Here is a 13,098-nt window from a genome sequence, read left to right on the forward strand (position 1 = left end):
TCAGGAGGACAGGTGGTTAGCATTGGTGTGGAAAAGCCAGCTGTGGAAAGACCACCGTGGTGACTTCCTCAGAGCATGTTTGGATACAGCGGCTGTTCTGTGAAACCCTCACGTGCCTTACCTTAGGCACAACTTAAAACCCAAGGATGGCTGCCATCTCCATTTCATAGATGAGAAAATCAGAATAGGAAGAGGTGAAGTGATTCCTCCAGCGACATAGTTTTTGTGCAGTGGGAGAGTGGTGTGGTAGGAAGGGCGCTGGGACTTGAATTTCGGGAACTTTGAATGCCAATGCTGGGGATTCTAGATATGTAATACCACACTACACACAACAAGACACCACCCTTTTCTGAGTGAGATTGTGGGAGGAGCCAAAGCTTGATGGGCAAAGGCAGATGCTGGGGTGAAAGGCAGCAGCACTGAAAAACACGGAGACCTCCGGCCTGTTTCCCCGTTTCCCCTTCAAAGGACTCTACTCTTTGTTGTAGTTCTGGGCCGCTGTCTTCTGTTTCATTTCTTTGAGATTCTGTTTTCCAGGAGGAGTGACCGGGGGATGCATTCTAGATACTAGTTTGTAATGATTAGAGTCGCTCTTTAATGGGAACTCATAGGAAATTTGTCCTTCTAAAGATTTTTTTTCTCCTTTTAAAATTCTGTGTATTGTATGTGTCTGTGTTGAGTATGTGCAGATGAGTGCAGGTACACACGGAGTCCAGAAGCATCAAATCCCTCTGGAGCTGGGGTTACAGGTAGTTGTGAGCCAACCGCAGGTGCTGGGAACTGAACTTGGGTCCTCTACCACGGCAACTACTGTTCTTAGTGGCTGAGCTACCTCTGTAGTCCCTGTAACAATTTAATGAATAAAATACTTTCAAGATGCACAGGAGCCATTTCAGAAAGGGATGCCTCACTTTCATCAGATGATGGAGACGCTTTTCAAGGCTGAGGCCCCCAAAGCTCACCGTCGGTGCTACCCTCCGGTCTCCTGGAATGCCCTCTTGAAGTACTGAGATGAGGCAAAGGAGCCTAAGGAAGGAGAAACACTGCACAGATGGAGAACGCTCTAAAAGGAGGGCAGCAAACATGGAATCTCGGGGTGTGCTGCTGAATTTAAACCCCACCTCTGCCTTTTTTTTTTTTTTTCTGTGTGATGATGAGCGCAGAAATAAAAGCCTCCTGCATGAAAACATTTACTCTGGAGACTTCTGAGGACTAAGTAAGAAAATGCCTTGGAAAGGCATCAGGCAAAAGCTTACAAACTGGTCAGTACCAGCCAAAGCTGGTGCCCTTTTCCTCTCCTTTGCCACCTGGGATGTGTGGGGAAGGCAAACAGTAACGCTGGAGGAAGTCAAACTGTCCAGGCAAGAAAGAGACTCCATTGGGGTGCTTGCTCTTGCTCCTTGACACAAATGTGGTTCTCTTGGGTTTGAGACAGACACACGGCAGTGAAACACTGAGTTTGTGGGACCAGTGCCCTTATAGATGTAGCATCTGGGCTGAGAATGCAGTGTGGTGGCAGAGCACCTGCCTAGCATACAAAAGACCCTGGGTGATTCAGTACCCGGGACCAAAGGAAGAAGAACAAAAATAAAATTCGACAAACCCGGGCAGCTGAAGGCTGAAGGCGCGGCTAGCAGCTTCCTCTTGGTCTTTCTTCAAGTACAGCATCCAATGAGAACTTCTGAAAGTTCCATTTTTCTGTCATACGGTCTATCCTAGGACATTCTATACAGAACGCTTTATTTAATCAGAACATACTGAATCAGCAGATCTACCACTAACCTCTGGCCATTGCTTTCTCTGATGGAAGGACTCGTGTAGCTTTGCAAATATCAAAATATAGGCATTGCTTATCCGGCTCTGGAGAGTCACAGCTACCGGTGCTGCACAAGTGATAAGGAAGCACACAGGGTTTTGAAGAGCTTTGCTGGTGCCTTTTGACCCTTCTTGCTGTACAACCCCATATGTAGCTCAGGCTGGCTTCTAACTTGTGGCTTGTCCTACCTCGGCCTCACAAAGATTGAAGTTATAGATGTGGGCTTCTATGCCTGGCCCTTGGGTTTTAATTGTGGACTGTGAATTATCCTCTCCTTTTCCTAAGAACATACAGTGATGCCCAGGAACTCTGACCTTTGACTTTTACACTAGATGGGCCATGAAGGACAGCTATTTGTCAGGACCAACTTAGAGGTTGAAAAGAAGTATCCTTCAGAATCCTGCTATGGGACTTCAGGGATTTTCCAAATGCTTCCTAGATGTCTTCTATCCTCACCAGCCCATGCATACAAACAAGGACATGGTGATGTTCATTACTGAATTTTTGTGGTGCTGTAAATTTCTCAGTACTAAACTTCCAGGTGTCCATCCAAATTCCCTCAACATGTGAGAGCTTGCTCAGGCTGCCTTACTCATGCTCAGGAAACAGTCTGCACCCACTGGGGACAAGTGTGGTCTCAGGACTCCGCCTGGATTTTATTGTCAGCTGCCACATCTCCTGGGAAGAAACTTCCTTCTTGTCGAGTCCCAGGGTGTCAGTGCCATGTTCTATCTAGCTCACTACACTGCTGGTGCCACAGTTTGTTTAACACATAAAGATAAAGAATGTCCCCTCCCTAATTCTGTGCAAACCCTCTGTCATCTGGGTCCTTGCCTTGGGTCAGATGTGTTAGTAAGAACCCGCAGTAAGTCACCGGTGCATTTAGGAAAAGGAGTCCAAAGCTTCCTCCTGGAGCAGTTTTACCAAGAGCAAGCCCAGATCTGAATTCTCTACTTCTCCCTCCTCATGTCTTCTGTCCTCTCCTGTCTGCTGTGTGAGTCTGAATCTGTGCCTGCCCGCCTTGTCAACCTGTCTGTCCATGTGTCCCTAACAAAGGGCTTTTACTGTATATTACTGAGCAGCATGGAATGAATGGCATGGGGAAGGGATGAGGCTGCTTTTCAGAAATCTTTAGCAGAGTTTCGTAGGGAGTGAGACTAATGACCCCAGCTGACCCAGATAACTGACAAACAGTGTTATCAAGCAGTACCTGTATGCTGCTTTCATTATTTATGGCTGACTGCTATTTCATAAGGCAGCTTTTGTTCTATTTGCTGTTTTCAGCAAGTGATAGTCAAAACACACATGTACTGTTCTCTGAGTTGGGCATAAGCCTAATTTCAGATTAAAGCTATACATCAGCTTAGGTTGTAGAAGTTGATGACCTGGGAAATCCAGGGCAAGTAAGGTTGGCCATTACACTTTTTTTTTTTTTTTTAATTAAAGGCAGGTTAAACGAACAGGTTGAGTATACAGTAGGATAGCAATCTTAAGTCTTGACTGACCTCAAGGTGCATTATTAACTCTGGCTATGATGAGGTCCAGCAAAAGTTCCAGTCTCTTAGAATGTAAGAGATGTTTTTGTAATACGATATTGCCACAGGCCCTGAGCTAGCACTACTTGGCACACAGTAAGTAGCATCTTCCAAATGTGCCCATCACCTCCCACCACCTATTCCCTTTGAGGGGACAGCTGAGAGAGAAAGTGGCAAATCATCCCCTTCATCATGTTTATCCCTTCTCCAACCCCTGGTACCCATGAAGCAGCTTCAGCCCAAAGCCAGAAGTCTCTATGAATATCAACTATGCAGGTCAATGTCTGCAGCAGCCACCATATCTGCCCGCTCTTTGTTTGGTCTCAGTCAGGTCCACACTATTACTCACTTGAGAGGTTGTCTGGTCTTGGCTGAGCTTACACCTACCAGAGCATCAAGTGTTCTCAGGGTATAGTGATAACTGAAGTCACCAGCTACTCTAGACCAACCAGAGGACACATTGCAGGAAAGGGATCTCAGTGGTAGAGAGAAGACATACTCCTGAGGATCTCATATACTCACGTCAGAACCATTGCTGTTTGAGTGACATGCACCTTGTGTTATGTAAGATGATTTGGCTGAGACACCCTCACTGGTACCCAGGAGGAAGTCATTTCAGCATGGATGGATATATCCTTGGATCTTCTGTCTTCCTCGGGCAGGGGAGGGCCGAGAGTCTGGAAATCTGTAGAGAAGGAATCCTAGGACACAGGAAGACAGAAGCACAGTGTGTGTGTGTGTGTGTGTGTGTGTGTGTGTGTGTGTGTGTGTGTGTGTGGCCAGGGTTTTCGCTGCTGTTGTAGCTATCAGTAAAAAGACACTGCTTTTGTGCTCATCCTCTCCCACCCTTCTGCCTGAAACAGGACCTCCAGTCATTCACTCTGGAATCAAAGACCTCAAGGTCTTGAAAACAACCCAGTCTGGATTTGAAGGATTCATCAAGGACCAGTTTACCACGCTCCCCGAAGTGAAGGACCGATGCTTTGCGACTCAAGTGTACTGCAAGTGGCGTTACCACAGAAGGGACGTGGACTTTGAGGCTACATGGTATGACAAGCAAGCATGGGGTCTAGAGCTGGGCCAGGTTAATGGAGTTTTGGATCAAAGAAGAAACTTAGCGACCAGTCAACTCAACTTCCTAGTTCTTCGGGAAGCCCCCATCCCCGTGTGGTCTGTGTGGGGGTGGGTGGGGGTGGGGTGGGTGGTGGGTGTGGATGTGTAAGTGTGCGTGCACTTGTTTACACATTCATGTGGAGGCCAGAGAACAACTTCAGGTGGTGTTTCTCACGAGTTATCCACCTCAGTTTTTGTGACAGTCTCTTATGGGGACCTGAGACTTACTTATTAGGCTGGGCTTGCTGGCTACCCCAGGGTCTTCATTCTCCTCAGTGCTGGGGTTAAGTATGCAGCATAATTTACAGCTTTTAATGTGGGTGCTGGAGGTGGAACTTAGATCCCTATGTTCAGTTGACAAGCTGTCTTCTCAGGCCCTCTTTTTCAAATTTTATCAGTGGCTCTCAGTCATTAGTGTACAGTGGAATTACTCAGGACATTATTAGAATAAAGGTCACTGGGTTCGCTCCTAGGCCCCCGGGAGAATTTGTATTGCCAACAACACCCCAGGTGACATTTCTGCTGCTGCACTCCATCAAATGAAGATAACATCTAGCCTTTCTAGCAACGCAGAGGGCCTGAACTAAGCTTCCAAACCCTCTCAGCTTGCCAGAGACTTTCTTGGTTTCAGTAACTGAAACTTTCATATCTCAGGAAACCCCCTTGGTTTTGGGAAAATGATGACAATTGGTAACCCACAGACCAAGTTCCGTTCTCTGATATTCATACAAGTGCTTTTGTAAGTGGGACTGAGGAGAGAGTTCTTTAAGTAAAGTGTTTGCATTGCAAGCACGGGGCTCTGCATCTGAGCATCAGAACTCTCACATAAAAGCCAAGCATCATGGTGTGCACTTGTAATCCAGCAGCGGGAGATGGAGCCAGACGGTTCCCTGCAGCTCACTGGACAGCTAGCCTGGCTGAATCAGTGGCAAACTCCAGGTAAACATCAGAGACACGGTCTTAAAGAATAAGAAAATGGCCGGGTGGTGGTGGCGCACGCCTTTAATCCCAGCACTCGGGAGGCAGAGCCAGGCGGATCTCTGTGAGTTCGAGGCCAGCCTGGGCTACCAAGTGAGTTCCAGGAGAGGCGCAAAGCTACACAGAGAAACCCTGTCTCGAAAAACCAAAAAAAAAAGAAAGAAAATGGAAAGCAACTGACAAAGACACTTGAGGTTGACCTCTGTGTTCCATACAGATTCATACACACATGCACGTGCCTGCACACATGAATATGCACACAGACACACACAGACACACAAACACACAGAAACACACACAGTCACACACATAGGTGCACACATACAGACACACACAGGTACACAGGCACACAGAAACACACAGAGACACACACAGTCACACACAGACAGACACACACAGAGGCACACAGACACACAGACACATACACACACATGCATACACATGCACACACACACACAGAGTAAATGGCAAATGCTTGAAGCATGTAAAGGTGTGAGTTTTCTGACATCTCGGACAAGGAACAAGCTTCTGAACCCTCAGAGCCTCGACTATGGGTCTCATCCCTTTGCTGAACTGCTAATTGTTAGACACTTCTACACAGGAATGAGCTGAAATCTGCTCCTCCTGCTACAAAGCATCCTCCCCCTGGTAGTTTTTATCTGCTCTTTTTCTTATTCGAGAGGCTTTTAAATGCTTGAAGAAAGTACCTCAGCCTAGTCCTCTTTCCCCTTGCTTACTTCAAGTGCTGTCCCTAGGGAACTGGGGCCTACTGTATTGATGCTGAGAAGACATCAGATTGAAAGTGTCAAGCAGGGGAGAGCGCCAGGCCTCCCACTGACAAAGGTCTCAGAGAGAAGGCTTCCGTTGTGAGCTCAGATTCCTCTTTAAATGGGGGATAATCATGGCACTGCCTCAGCTGTATTAAAGATTCACTGATTTTAATCCCAGAAGGTGTTTGGCTTACCCAATGGCACTAAGACCCTGAGGCAATAGTTCAGGGATGCAGCTCTGCAAAGCAGGGAAAGTGTTTGTGTTTGGAAGTCTCCTTATACAGACACATGCACAGAAGAAGATGGATGCTGAAATGCTATTTGGCCTTGGTATCACTCTATGAGAAGAGGCAGATGCTTAGTGTCTGTTTAATGCCATGTGGGAATGTGTGTGTGTGTGTGTGTGTGTGTGTGTGTGTGTGTGTGTGTGTGTGTGTGTGAGAGAGAGAGAGAGAGGGGGGGGAGGGAGGGAGGGAGAGGGAGGGAGGGAGAGGTAGAGAGAGATTGAGAGAGAATGTGAAGTGCATTTTGCTTGTTTTCATTTTGGCATTACAGAGTAATAATCCTTTCTAAAACCATCCATAAAATGGTTTTATGGGTATTCCTATTTCTTAGCTTTATAAAGCATTCCTAACAAATTAGACAAGCTCCTTCAGTTTCCCTTTCTACGTTCTAGGGGCACCGTCCGGGACATTGTCCTGAAGAAATTTGCTGGGCCCTATGACAAAGGCGAATACTCCCCTTCAGTGCAGAAGACACTCTACGATATACAAGTGATGTCCCTGAACCAGGTTCCTGAGGTAGGCTTTGTCACTTGCCATTCTGAGGACTAAGAGAAACTGTGTCTCCTGTCAGCTCTAAGGAAGAGTTGAGTGTTAAAATAGGAAAGTGGAAGACACATGGAAAGTGGCATCTGTTGTTGTTCAGAAGCTTGATATAGCAAGTGAGAAGAGAGCAGAAAATGGAAAAATCTGCTCAACCTAAAAACACAGGCCGCTGCCACAGTGCTTCAGTTTTGTGGAGAATTCTTTTAGCTCCTTCAACCTACCACAAATTTAAACTTCAAATTCAGGCCACTGCCATGCCTTGATGGGGAGATAACTAGACAGAGGTTGTATGTTTCAAGGTATGAATGATAGAGTTGAGAGATTTAATCCATCTTTCCATTCTTACTTCCTGCCATCCACCCACTCATCCCTCTATCTACCCACCCACCCATCCATCTACCTATGTATTGATATTTCTGGACATTGTGCTTCTGGTAGGACCCAAGGGATACAAAGATAAGCTAGACATGGTCCTCACACTCAAATAATCCATAATTAAGTGAACAAAGAAAACAAGGAAGTTTAAAAAATATCAATAGTATGTTATTATGGAAATACAGGGGAAGAGTCTAACTCAGATAGATTTTCTAGAAGGAGAGGGGTGTGCTGGATCTTCAGAAACAAATAAGGGTAACCTGGGTTTATACTCAATGGCAAGGGAGTAGGACAAGTGTGGAGACAGAAGATGGCATGACACAGACATTTACTCTTAAGGGCCAACCACAGGTGACTTGCTAGGAAGGAAGTATTTTCCTGTGTGTGGGCATATGGTGGCAGTGAGTCAGGAGGACATTTACAGGCTTATTTATTTATAGTCTATGCTTTATTCAGGGAGCCACTGAGGGTCATTGATGTGTGGTGGCATTGTGTTCCCCAAAATATTGTGTACCCTAATAAACTTATCTGGGGTCAGAGACAGAACAGTCACTAGATACAAAGGCTATAAATTGTTGGCACACATGCCTTTAATCCTAGCATTCCAGAGGTAGAAATCCCTCTGGATCTGTGAGTTCAAGGCCACATTGGAAATGGCCAAGCATGGTGACACACGCCTTTAATCCCAGAAAGCAAGCATTTAATCCCAGGGAGTGGTGGTAGAAAGCAGAAAGTTATATAAGGCATGAGGACCAGAAACTAGAAGCATTTGGCTGGTTAAGCTTTCAGGCTTCTAGCAGCACAGTTCAGCTGAGAGCCATTTGGAGATGAGGACTCAGAGGCTTCCAGTCTGAGGAAACAAGACCAGCTGAGAAGTTGGCCAGGTGAGGTGAGCTGTGGCTTGTTCTGTCTCTCTGACCATCCAGCATTTTACCCCAATAACTGGCCTCAGGTTTGATTTTATTAATAAGACTCTCTAAGATTCCTGCTACACTGATGGGTTACAGCAAAGTTTAGCATGGCAGAATTTGCATTCTAGAGTGATCACGGGTAGCAGTATGATAAAAAGCATGACAGATCACAGGCTAGGAGTCTTGTGGGATGATGTTATAGAAGTATAGCCGAGAAATCCTGGGCCAAGACCATGCTGGATGGAGAGAAAGAAGCATTGCCTGGACCAGAGGGACTTCTCTGCCTTGGCCTAGCACTGTAGCATTCTCCTTCAGGCTTTCCTCTGCCTGTGCCTACCTGCACTGAGTAGAGTTGGTAAAACTAAGGCAGCAAACTCTCTAGGTGCTCACAACTCCCCCAGAATTTTTTACCCAGTAGCCTGGAGACTTGGGCAAATCTCTCCTAGAGACCTGCTTTGTCCTTGGAGGCTCCTGCCACTGGGGTGTACATTCTTAGGCCTAGAAATGGACCAGAGACATGGATGTGGCTTGCTATACAAGGAGAATATCGACTCTTATGACCAGGAGAGAAGATGGGCTGGTTTCCCATGTCCTGGCACAGCATGAAAGAGAGTCAGAATTTTAGATTACAACCTGACCTTATAAGTTTAACGAAAGTATCTTTGTAAATTAGAAAAGTAGAGTATAGTTTACTCAATCTTTGTCATGTATATGGGTCTGCAGTTTGACACTTATCCTAGGGCCTATGTTAGGAATCATCCTGGGAACCTGAGCTTTTCAGAGAGGTTTTATACTGAGGGGAGAGGAATGGGCCTGCCACCTGTCTCTTAGGAAGACTAGTCGGGGAACAGTGATTGGCAGCAGAGGAGCATGGGGGCATACTTTAAAGACACAATCATGGTCACAGGAAGTAGTCAAGATGGGTGAGGTAGATGGAGGAAGAGAGAGACTCTCCAGTGCCAAGTGTAACATATGCTATTGTGGATTCCAGATAGAAGACATGGAAATCAGCCTGCCAAACATTCACTACTTTAACATCGACATGTCCAAAATGGGGCTGATCAACAAGGAAGAGGTAAGAGCATTTTAAAAACATTGAAAGCACATTTCTGCCCCATCTCCATTCAGTTTCCTTGTCAACGTGGGACAATATCACTGCCTAAAACCTGCAGCGGCTGCTGGCTTGGCGGAGTATTTACAGTTGTCACTGATCAGAACACTCTTTAACTCTGGGTCTTTCAATGCCTGAGGCTGAGTACTCTAGAAGTGGATGAGTGATTACGGAGGAGGGCTGTAGGTTGCAGGGAGGAACAAAAAGAAGGAACAGAGTGTGCCCAGGGAAACAGCTCTAAGATCTCCTTGGGAAAGTGCCGCAGAAGGCCGCAGCTGCATTGTTCTTCCATCACGAGGCAGTGAGGAGGAGGCAAGACTCTATTTTCATTTTCTTTTATCGTGCCCACCTTTTGAGGAAATAGCCAGTTCAGGGGCGCACAATACACTTGGGAGAGACGAGAGTGTGTTTGTGTTACAGATGGCAAAAATGAGAAGTTCGTGCTTTCAAAGGGAACCTTTGTTTCAGGAAATACACAGCCCTGGCTTCTTTTGAACTGTGACAATCAGATGGTCTGACTAGGCAGCCTGGAGCTCTGATTGGTAGCCTCTGCGGTCACTTCCTGGGAGATCAGAACTGACCCTGCCCCAGTGACATGTTCAGTGATAGGCACTTGGACCCACCTGCAGCATCATTTTGGGTAACTGTGTTTAGTGTATGTGAGGGAGTAGGGAAGAGGCCATCTGTGGATGGCCCTGCTGATGGGCACCACATGCTTGGACGCACAAGGTTAATGGGAGAGAAGCTCCTGCACTCTGGGACTTCTGTCCCAGGAGCCTTTCAAGCCCTCTGGCCAGGGACCTGATTTCTCTTTTGCAAACAGTACTGGTGGGTTCCACTGGCTCTGCACCATCAGCCGCATGTGGATGCCTGCTCTGGCGCTGGAAAACAAGCACGAGGCTTACGTATCCTGTAAGAGATGATCTAGGACCCTGGCTGGCAGGAGAGGGAAAGTTTGGCCCCCAGTTCATTCAGCTGCAGGGACAGGCGACACTGTGTACCGCAGAGGAAGGGAAGGATGGCAAAGGGCTGAGTTGTGAATGAGGACAGAGAGCGTTTTGTATGGTTACTCGCTGAAGGGCAGGAGATGGATCTGAAACCAATCTTGGCCGTGTCTGCCAGGGGCAGAACCAACGAGCTCTAAACAGAAGAAGGACCTGATGAACACTCACTCCACAGCACAGTCAAGGGGTTTTGAGGGGGTCCACTGAGCCTTAGGCCCCTTCCCATCCCCTCCAGAGCTAGAAGTGGATGAGTCTTTGTGGAGGGGTTTGGAAGTTGCAGAGAGGAATATAAAAAGAAGCTACAGAAGACAATCCTTCCTAGATTCCAGCAGGGCCTGGAAATAGGAAGCCTTGACTCTATAAAATAATAATAATAATGATAGTAATAATAATAAAGGACCTGTCCTGAGCAAAGTATCCTCACACCGAGGGCGACAGCTTTAGTCACACTTGGCTGTTTACCCGTATGTGTACTATGTGAAGGCAACATACGAGAGGCAGGAAGCTGAGGCACAGTGACAACAGCTGTGGAGTGACAAGTGACGGGTTGGGAGGACAGAAGGACTCTTTAACACAGCTGTCTGGATCCATTTAACATCACACTCACAGCCCTGGGGACCTCAGATGATCTTCAGGGAATGGCTGAGTTATAGCTGTGGACAATGATTGATGTCCAAAGTGAGTTATCAAAAGAGGTCAAATTTCTTCATCCCATTTTTGAAAGCAGGATTGTATAATGCATTTATAAATATCTATATCGTAATGACTAACAAACAAAATGCTTCTTAGTGGCAGGTAAAATGGCTGGGTCAGTAAACCACTTGTTGAGTAAGCATGAGGTCCCGAGTTTGGTTCCCCAGCACCATGTGAGCAGCCAAGCGCTGTAACATGTCAATAACAGCACTGAGGAAGCAGAGACCGTAGGACCCCTGGAGCTCACTGGCCAGCTGCTCTAGCTGACCTGGTGAACTTTAAGTTCAGTGAGAGATGCTGCCTCAAAAAATAAGGTAGAGGGCTGGGAGATGGCTCAGCGGGTAAGGGCATTTGATACACAGCCAGATGACCCGAGTCAGAACCCTGGGACCCATATAAAGGTAAAAGAGAGATGCAGCTACACAGAATTTTCCTCTGCCCTCCACAAGAGTGGTGTGACACATACAACCCCCTTCCCAGTACACACACACACACACACACACACACACACACACACACACACACATACACACATTCATACATATGATGTACACATACACACATTCACACATATATACAGTAACCCAAAACAGCATATAAAACTCTCAAAATTCCTATATTTTCGGAAAAATCAACACATCATTCAAGTATTCCAAGGATGATCAGGCACTGCTAGACTTTTACTGCAGAGTACTCAGCTTTTTCCCTAACAACCGGTGACATTCTTGCTTTAATACTGGATCATAGACAGGAGAAATCTCTGAATTTCCCTGTGGTTCTTCTACAGGTTTTGCTGCCTCTCGATAATCCCTACGGCAAAATCACTGGGACAGTCAAGAGGAAGCTAGCTTCAAGGCTGTGACATTATGGCTCCAGTCAATTGTGATGCTGGGGACCACTGTGTGTTTACCTACAAAATATTTCAACTTAGGATATTGATTGCTTCCTTCTGTATGAAACAATTGCTCTCTTTGTTCCTAGTTAAACAAGGCATTTTGCGGATCCCCATATTATCAGGTACAACATACCCCACGGCTGTGGGCAGTTTCCTTAAAAATCACTGGGTAGTGTTAGAAGACCCACAGTGATATTTATCCTTGTTGATCTTGTATTTTTCTGCCTCAGAATCAGTCTTTAGAATCAGATCATTAAGAAAATAATCATGAAGTAGGGGTGGTGCCACATCGATTAATCTGAACACAAGTTTAAGAAGCAATCATTGTTGTCATCCTATCGATATGTCTGGGTAGTGCAGAAAATATAATAAAATCGTGTGAAAAAACACCTTAGTGACTTCAACTGACTGAATATTTGTGCTTTTAAAAACTCTGGCATTCAGACAAAGCTCAGTATGGAGGAGGCCAGGTGGGCATGAAGCTCCAACTCTAGCTGAGGAGTTATTGGCATTTGGTTGCTGCTGGAAGAAGGAAAGTCAGTTTTGTTTAAGGGTGTGGTACCCAGTATGTCAATCATACTGCAGGGCAGTTTCCATGCCCAGATGTAGTCAGATAAACCCAAACTGGCCTCAGTGAGAGAGAGAGAGAGAGAGAGAGAGAGAGAGAGAGAGAGAGAGAGAGAGAGAAAGAGAGAGAGAGAGAATGAAGGAATGAAGTTGGGTGAGTGAGGAAGATCTAGGATAAACTGGGATGGGAGATGATATGATCAAAATGTATTGTATCAAATTCTCAAATAATTAATAAAAATATTATTTAAAAATAAAAAAAATTGTACTTTTAAGTTCCTCTACCAGTTAGTATGAATAAAGACAAGAACATTTCTTATTGTCTTTAAAAGAAAGCCCTTTGGCATATATCATTGATGATTCATTTCCAGCCTAACAATGCTTTATGACACCGCTGTATTGTTTTTATGATTTTTGCAGCCGTAGGAGAATACTTAGCACATACTGGAAAGTTAAAATAAGGATACATTGTTTTTCCTTGAATACTGGTGTGAAGAGCCACT

General features: G+C 45.8%; 1 protein-coding gene across 3 annotated transcripts in view; it reads left to right on the plus strand.

The window, feature by feature from the left end:
- The window catches only part of LOC128105861 (uricase), a 143,457-nt gene that overhangs the window by 77,674 nt on the left and 52,685 nt on the right, over window positions 1–13,098 (plus strand). For 2 of the 3 annotated variants that reach the window (XR_008216520.1, XR_008216521.1), the window contains exons 5-7: window positions 4,215–4,398; window positions 6,889–7,012; window positions 9,317–9,400. Coding sequence is in view for 1 of the 3 variants with exons in the window: in XM_052731170.1 (XP_052587130.1) it covers window positions 4,215–4,398; window positions 6,889–7,012; window positions 9,317–9,400; window positions 11,921–11,995 (467 nt within the window). In the remaining 2 variants the exon portion in view is untranslated. Of the gene's footprint in view, window positions 1–4,214; window positions 4,399–6,888; window positions 7,013–9,316; window positions 9,401–11,920; window positions 12,423–13,098 lie in introns of those variants that run through there. The other variant, XM_052731170.1, reaches the window with a different exon arrangement.

The sequence above is a fragment of the Peromyscus californicus genome, unplaced genomic scaffold (genome assembly GCF_007827085.1).
Source record: "Peromyscus californicus insignis strain IS unplaced genomic scaffold, ASM782708v3 Scaffold_9__1_contigs__length_137607984, whole genome shotgun sequence".
NCBI classification, from domain to species: domain Eukaryota; kingdom Metazoa; phylum Chordata; class Mammalia; order Rodentia; family Cricetidae; genus Peromyscus; species Peromyscus californicus.